The sequence below is a fragment of the Triticum dicoccoides genome, chromosome 2B (assembly GCF_002162155.2).
Source record: "Triticum dicoccoides isolate Atlit2015 ecotype Zavitan chromosome 2B, WEW_v2.0, whole genome shotgun sequence".
Taxonomy (NCBI): domain Eukaryota; kingdom Viridiplantae; phylum Streptophyta; class Magnoliopsida; order Poales; family Poaceae; genus Triticum; species Triticum dicoccoides.
This window is the reverse complement of record NC_041383.1, coordinates 216,499,145-216,507,765: the sequence shown is the minus strand read 5'-3', so window position 1 is coordinate 216,507,765 and position 8,621 is coordinate 216,499,145. Positions and strand designations below refer to the sequence as shown.

General features: G+C 44.8%; 1 protein-coding gene across 1 annotated transcript; it reads right to left on the bottom strand.

Moving 5' to 3' along the window:
- Positions 1-5,219: 5,219 nt before the first annotated feature.
- LOC119360801 lies at positions 5,220-6,485 on the bottom strand. Its single transcript, XM_037626295.1, has 4 exons — positions 6,434-6,485; positions 6,038-6,350; positions 5,855-5,953; positions 5,220-5,771 (listed from the first exon to the last, which is right to left on the bottom strand). Exons 1-4 carry the CDS (start codon positions 6,448-6,450, stop codon positions 5,220-5,222), a joined length of 981 nt encoding a protein of 326 aa, XP_037482192.1. The 5' UTR covers positions 6,451-6,485.
- Positions 6,486-8,621: the final 2,136 nt, after the last annotated feature.

Genomic DNA, 8,621 nt, shown 5'->3' with positions numbered 1-8,621 from the left:
TGGCGTCTGGCCCCGGTAAGTGGATAACCCCACCGGGAGAGTGTGTGGGTCCCACCCCACACACTTTCCCCAATCCAGCCCGAGCTTGAAGAAGAGCTGCTGCCTCCCCACTCTCTCTCACCCCTCAAGCTCCCCCCTCAAATCCTCTCCAAAAGGTACATCGCTTAGGTGGATCTTTCCATCACTTTGGTGCTCTTGTTTAATCTCTCCCAAATTATCCAATTATTTTTTGTTAAGTCTTGTTATTTTGGTTGCATTTTATACATGTTGGTGGAACCCTAGTTCATGTTTTCTCCCCCTTATGTTAGTGTGAATGGCTTGGTTAACTTTGATAATATAGTGCTATGCATGGTGTGTAGTAGGAATATATGTTTGTTGAGTAGAAAGATTGGGGGTTAGGGTTAGTTAGTGATTAGGGTTAACTTTGCTTAGTGTGTTAATTAGTGATTAGTGATACTTTTGTGGACATCACCAATAATTTAGTGTTGATATGATTTGGATATAATAAGATGTATTTGGATAAACACCAATTCTCATTGAGGTCTTAAATGCATTCATGTAATTTTTAGATGGAGAGACTTCTTAATGTTCATTGCATTGACAAGGAGGCATTCTTGAGTAACAATGCCGACACGGGTGAGGAACCATTGGTTTTTGATAGAAGCCCTAGCTATGAGGATGTTGTTGCAAAAGTGAGACAAGTCTTGAAGTGGATGGACACCAATGTTGATGTTAAGTTAATAGGAAGGTATGATGTTGGAGTTGGAGCCAAATCTCGCTTGAAAAGTATGCCTATCACCTCGGATTTGCATTGGGATGTATACAAGGAAAAAGTATCCCAATCAGAAGACAAGTCACTTGAATTGTTTGCCACCACTGAATCTCCTCGGTTTACCTTTGATTTGAACCGGCATGTCTCTTCCCCAATGGATGACATGAGCGAGAGGACAATGGTGCCACTTGTTGAGCATAGGGTTGTGGTTGATGCCCCCAATGTTTATCCCCCACCATGTCCCCGTGTACCAACTATCAAAGCAAATGAGGTTGAGTTGTATGCCCCCAATGCTTCTAGCCAACCACCAACTAGCCAAGCAAATGAGGTTGAGTTGTATGCCCCCAATGCTTCTAGCCAACCACCAACTAGCCAAGCAAATGAAGTTGAGGTGATTGCTAGTGACGGAGTAATTCAAGAGGATGAAGATGCTTATGATGACGACGAAGAGCAAGAGGAAGGGTTTCATGGCAATGATGTTGGTGACTTGGATGTGTACATAGCGCAAAAGGACATGGATCGTGACTTGCCTTTTAGGCGTCAATATGCGTATGACTCGGATGACGAGGGTCCAGTTGAACAGTTGGACGAGGATGAATTCACAAAGGAGGAGAACCAAATCCACTTTGAGCTGACGGGCTTACAAAAAAGAACTCACTTATTTAAAGATCTCGGCCTTGCCCATAAAGCTGTTGTTGACGGTGGAATGAGAATGACGGCGATTGAGCCAACACCATGCCCGGATCCAGGAGAACCAAGGGTGGAGAATGAGAACGAGAATGCTTATTTGAAGAAAGGATTGAAGTTTCTGAGCTTGCCTATGCTGAAGTTTTGGTTGGCTGACTATGCCATTCGAAACCATAGGCCAATTTATGTTGAGCACTCCGACATGAAGTTGCGTTACACCGTGGTGTGTGAGCAAAAGGAATGCACATGGAAGGTTCGTGCAAGAAAGCTTAAAGAAACCGAAGAATGGGTGTTAACAAGTTGTGATACCACTCATAGATGCAAACCGCCATCGAAACGACTTAGAAAGACACACCGTCAACTCACATCTGAGTATCTTGGATACAAATGGATGAAAGACATAGCCTTTGATCCCACTGTGAAAGTGAGGTTTCTCATGCGGACGGTGAAAAAACAATTTGGTTATGAAGTCAAGTATGGGAAGGCATGGAAGGCAAAGGCAAATGCTATTAGAATGTTGTACGGTGGTTATGAAGAAGCATACAACCAGCTCCCAAGGTTGTTGGCCGCCATTGCACATAGGAACCCGGGCATGTTTCATGTGGTCGAGGATCACGAGGGAGTGTTCCACCGTGCCTTCTGGAGTTATGGACAATGTGTGGAGGCGTTTCAGCATTGTCGTCCGGTCTTGTCTATAGATGGCACGTTCTTGACCGGTAGATATAAGGGCACACTAATGGTAGCAATGGCGCACTCATCAAACGACAACGTGTTGCCATGTGCATTTGCTTTGGTGCCTTCCGAGCACCAAGACAACTGGGAGTGGTTCATGGGTCATGTTAGGCACAACGTGATTGGGGCTAGGGAGGTATGCATCATATCGGACCGACATCATGGCATACTCAAGGCAATGGACATTGTTATTTCAGGATTTCCAAAGCTTCACCACAGATGGTGCATGAGGCATTTCGTGGCCAACTTTTACCGGGCATGTAAGAGCAAGGAGCTCAGCAAAGACCTTACCCATGTATGTGTGGCCTTCACCACCCAAGGTTTCGATGCTCGGTACAACAAACTCTTTGCAGCGGTGAACGAAGGGGGAAAAGACTTCTTAACTAGGAATTTAAGCGAGAAGCACAAGTGGGCACGCGCTCATGACGATGGTGGTTGGCGATATGGCGACATGACGAGCAATCTCGTAGAATGTTTCAACAATGTGTTGAAGGGTGCTCGTGCTTTGCCGGTGACTGCAATAGTGGAGTACACCTTCTTCAAGCTTAATGAGTACTTTCAGAGGCATTCTGAAGAGACTGCAAAATGGATAGGTGAAAAAAAGGATTATCCGAAAAAGGTTGATGAATGGTTGCAGTTACAAGCAAGAAAGTCTTCACGACAACAAGTTATCGTATTCGATAGACTTGAAATGATCTATCAAATTGATGAGCCAGGTGGCACAACACGAGATGGTAGACAATATGGTGGTGCTGCATTTGAGGTGAAACTGAAGACTCGGTGGTGGTCGAGCAGGCACAAGTGCTAGAGGTGGTGGTCGAGCAGGCACAAGTGCTAGAGGTGGTCGTGGTCGAAGAGGAAGCACAAGTGCTAGAGGTGGTCGTAGAGGAATGGTTGATAATGGATCGGCCTTCGGTTATTTGTTTAATCCAGATGGTTGATCTAATAATAATGGTATATTATTTGTTCATACAATTCCTAGCATTTATGCATTTGCTCTCTTAATGTCTTGTGCTAACAATTGTTCTTTTTGTAGGCATGGCTTCATCCGGTTCCAGGACGAGGCCACCGTGCGCGGACCAAGAGGACATGCCGAAGACGTGGTTGGAGGCCAGTTTGGACAAGAAGAAGGAGAAGGATGTGCCCACACCACCATGTTGGTGTGGTGATGTTTGCAAGCTGAAGGTGTCCACTGACCGCAACAAGTCATGGACAGGAGGTAGAAGGTTTTTCGTGTGTCCCAACTATGCACATGATCGTTGAAGGCCAACTAACGCATATGACATACCACCGGTATGTTAGGTGTACATATAAAAAACATCAACAAGTTGTCACTCATATGTCTAACAAAATCATGGTTTATATGTAGTCCCCTCCTCCACTTTGCAAGTACTTCACTTGGATAGATCACGAGGTACCAAAAGATATCCAAGAGGACCAACGTGCAGATTGGTTACGGAGGCAGCGCCTATTCGAGGAGTCCTATGCACGGGGATTGGAGCGGGAGCGTCGTGAGAAGGAGGCTCGTGAGCGCAAGAAGCGTGAGCAAGAGAGGGCACGCAAAGAGAAGGTGGCTCGTCAAGAAGAGAGGGCAAGCAAACTTTCAAGGGCTCGCGATGCACGAGACGAGGACGAGGCACGTGACAAGAAGGGAAAGTGGACACCTCTACCCCTCTCATTTTGGGCCCACCTCTACCCCTCTCATCCATTCATCTCCACCTCTACCCCTCTCATTTCACTCATATCCACCCACTCTCACCTCTAGCCCTGCCAACGTCACTCCCTCGTCCAGCACCCTAACCCCCCCCTCAGATCTCTCACAAATCGGTCCGGTTTGACCGTTGGATCTTCAGGATTTCGAGACTAGAAGGTAAATCAACTCCACCCCCATTTTTTGGTTGGTTTAATTTATCATACTTTTGTGAAAACCCTAGTTTGTTTTCCTCGTGGTTTAATGTATCATAGGTTAGCTACTAAGAGATTTGTGTGCTGTAGATGGCTAACGAAACTCTGTGGGTGCTTAGCCCTGTTGTTCATGTGCATGGCTTGTCTCCATGTATTGTGCAAGTTAGTCAAGTGGACCTCACTTTCGATTGGTTGAAGACTAAATTCATGTTGAAGCAAGGGTTAAAGGAAGAGGATTTTGTGTACTACGTCAGCAGGAGGAAGTCAGATGGCCCCGGGGAAAGAAAATTGGTTGACATAACTCATGATGACAAGATTCAAGAAATGCTGGAAGAATGGAAATGGAAAAGGGTTGTTGACTTGCATTGCTACAGGAAACCGAGTTATATGTGATGTTCATGTCGTTTCAACCATCGTGGTCATGAACTACTTAAGTCATTCGAGACTATTTGTGTAATTTGAACTATGTTTGTAATTTGCTATGTCATTCGAGACATTGTATCGTAGACCATCGTGGTCATGAACTAAGTTTGTAATTTGAACTATGTTTGTCATTTGTCAACTATAGTGTTATGAAAAAACTATGCAATGCTTATGTATGTATGTTATTCGAAACTACAAGTGAAAAGACAAAACTACAAGTGAAAAAGCAAGTATTGTCTGCACCAGGACCAGACGCCAAGGACCCTGGCGTCTGGATCCCCTGCTTTACCCTGTTTCTGGTGTCAGTAGACTGCCAGACGCCAAGGACCCTGGCGTTTGGTCGCCTGACTTACAGCCAGACGCCAAGGACCCTGGCGTCTGGTCCCCTGACTTACAGCCAGACGCCAAGGACCCTGGCGTCTGGCTCCCTGTGCATATAAATGACTAAGTACAGATTTCATCATTCATGTCAAACATTCATATCTACATTCATATAAATGACTAAATCACAGGAAACAACAATTAACATAAATCACATCATTCATGTCAAACATTCATAGCAACTTCACGAATCCGGTACAACTTAATTCGAACAGCAACAAGTTCATGGAAAGAAACGACAACAAGTTCATGGAAAGAGACTACACCAGGTTCGTCGAAACAAACTAGAACAAGCTCATTGAAACAAACTACAACAAGCTCATTTCTTCCTTCCTCTCTTCACGATATCTGCAAGTGTATGCTCCTCCTCTTCGCTAGCCTCATGCTCCTCCTCTTCGCTAGCCTCATGCTCCTCCTCTTCGCTAGCCTCCTCCGCCTCTGCATCAATGTTCGACTTATATCTTTGCATTCCCGCAGGCATAAATTGATGAGGATACTCCGGACTATGGAATTGAGTGTTCCATATCTTCTTTCTACCTTTCTGGCCCGGTGTCTTAGCTATTGCTTTGCCTTTTTTAGAGCGGGCATTGCCTTGTGTGGGTTGTGTAACCTGTGATGGTTGTGGAGCATCAACATCATACTCATGATCCTCTTGATGTGTTGCATCATACTCATGCTCATCATGATGTGTTGGCTCCTCTTGATGTGCTGGCTCCTCTTCATTGACCTCCTCCTCTATGTCCTCTTCGTTCTGGACATAACGCCGTTTATTAGCTCTGGCGGCGCGGCTACCTGGTGCATACACGTCACTGGACTGAGCACCATGGCAAGAAAGCATAGCTGCCATCTTATGGAACCGCTTCTTGAACTTCTGCGACAACACAAAATATGCTATGATATGAGATGCAAATAACTAATCCGCGAAAAAAACTTTTATAATATATTGCGACTAACCTCCATCGTGCTCCTAAGAGTCCTCTCAGATAATGCACCACCAGGTGGATGACTCAGTGCAACATTGGCATCGTTGACGCACAGAAGCAACTCTCTGCCCTGCAATTCATGAGCACACCAAACTTATGTATTTGAAAGAAGACAACATGATGCAAGTATGTTAGAATAGGTCAAACAGACTACCATTTCGTCATGCATCGGTGCGTAGTCAACATGAGCCCCTCTGGTGTCTCTCACAGCCGTGTTGAAGGTATGATAACCTTCTGCAGTCTCCGGGTCTTCAGACACCAACTCCGACCACTCTTCGTGAGTCCAACCTGGCTTCAGCTTTAACCGGTAACGATCCGCATACCACACTTGATACTTCTGATATGCTGACTGATTGTGAGGTCTATTCTCTGATTGCACTAACGTGTCTCTTTGATTCCAAATTTCTATCCACGCACGGTGTTTGTTTGCCCAATCCGATATATCCTGATTGTTCCTTCGATCGAACCTACAAATGATGCACGGGACAAAGCATTAGCAAACATTGACTTATTCAATGCTCTACTACATACTCAAGGCATGCTTGCTTACCGATGCAGAGATAGCATTTCCTCCTTGCTCTCCTCAATTGGAATACCTTGTCTTTTTCCAAATTGTCTTGCCACACGGTCTACAAAGTGCCACTCGACTGTGAAGAAGCATATCATTGGGCACCTCGCCCGCCAAAGATGGCTATCACGCGTGCACATCTCATTAAGATCAAAGTCACGATCTTCCACATAAGGCAACCAATGTACCTGCAAAACAAAGAGATACATGGTTAGCTACATAAGTTTCATTCTTGACTAAATTTTATCTCATCGAACTACTCAAAACCTGCTCAGCAGTCAAGGTGTCCAGCTCGTTCATATAGCACTTGTATCGCACATGCGAGCTTCCTGTGTAGACAGTCACTACTCAAAACCTGCTCAGCAGTCAAGGTGTCCAGCTCGTTCATATAGCACTTGTATCGCACATGCGAGCTTCCTGTGTAGACAGTCACTTGTTCCCAATAGTAAGCAAGCGTAGGGCGCCGATATGGATCATCATCATGCAACCCGTCATGATTACCCCGTGGGTTTGCCATGAGGGGGTTCTTCAAATCGGGCCGTCCAACCGGGATCCGCTCCCACATCCACACGGATAGGCTCCAAACAAACCCAGACAATGAGGATGTACCTCCCTTCCTCCGACACGCCAAGTCAAGCTGCAATCAAACAAACATGTTACATATGGAGGCGCATGACAAATGCAAGATAAATGGTTACAAATATCTCTTACCTGACGATACAAGTATGCTAGTGCGGCCGAACCCCAGCTATACTGGGTATCCCAGTTATTAAGTGGCTCCAAGAACATCCAGAGGGCTGAGTTCCCAGTTGCATCTGAGAAGACTACCTTGGTTAGTACATACCAAAGATAGGCCCGCGTGTACTGCTGCACAACCACGTCATTGGCATCTTGAGGGCACGGGTTGGTGTTTCCTCTGACCAGTTTTAGCCAAGAATGCCTCACTTTCGCGGTATCGGCCTTGTCTTCCTGAGGGCCCTCGGGCTGAACGCCAATTAAATCGGCAGTCCGTTCTCGCCAATTACCCACGCTGACACGACCGGTAACAGCTTGTCCATTTATAGGAAGGCCGCTTATCATAGCCATGTCCTGTAGGGTCATCGTCATCTCCCCACATGGAAGGTGGAAGGAGTGAGTCTCCGGCCTCCAACGATCCACAAGTGCGGTCAGCGCCGCGTGGTTCACCGGCGGAGCGCGTCGCTTAAACTGCAACACGAATGGGAGAAGACCCAATCTCCGAATGTAAGGCTCATACCGCGGGTCGTAATCAAAGTCATCAGCGGAATGACCCCTCATGCGCATAGCAACTACAACCTGCAAATAAAGTGATGTTTTAATAATCAATACAAGAACACAAATGAGAAACAACGAAAATTGACCCAGTCTTGCTTCTTACCTGTCCATTCTCAATGGCACGAGCACGATGCTCCTTATCCCACTCATCGATTAATCCGTCATACCAAGGTCCATCACCATCCGCCATCCTACAAAAAAATTCACAAATATCTATGAATACATGAACAATATCAAACAATTTCCTTCTCCAAGTTTATGCCATATGAAAACACCACCATTCTTCTCAAACATAACCACATCATTTCTTTCTTCTACATATGCACACATATCATCTAGAGTACCAACTTTCACCATCAAATATATTTCATAATCATCATCCGCCATTCTATTGAACAAATCATGTCACACACAATAATCAAATTTCATCATCTCTTTTGCATAAAAAAATTTGCCAGCTATATATTCAACTATATTGTCATACCACTTCACATTTTTCTCTTCTTCATATGCACACATAAATATAGTATTATCTACACATACACACATCATCTATCAAACCAAATATAGTATGCGAAAGTCTATTTTACATACACAAATCATATATTCATCACCCCTCTTAATTCAAAAAAAAATTCCTATGGACAACATATACACAAAACCGAATTGATTTTACCTACATGTTCAACTACACATCATCTACTGCCTACCTAATCATCTATCAACTACACAAAATTTCCTAAAAATAAGAAACCATCTACTCATCTAACATCACCTAGTGTTGAATAATGCATCCAACCAAAGAGGGGAAAACAAAAACAAATTGGAGGGAATGGGGGAGAATACCTCAAAGAAGCTTGGGGGGGTCAGATCTGTG

Bases quoted from the DNA above. Each gene is read 5' to 3' on its own strand.
- LOC119360801 (XM_037626295.1), bottom strand. The intron at 5,954-6,037 runs GTAGTCTGTTTG...CATGAATTGCAG, and splicing joins CACCGATGCATGACGAAATG to GGCAGAGAGTTGCTTCTGTG. The intron at 5,772-5,854 runs GTTAGTCGCAAT...GTGTTGTCGCAG, and splicing joins CTCTTAGGAGCACGATGGAG to AAGTTCAAGAAGCGGTTCCA.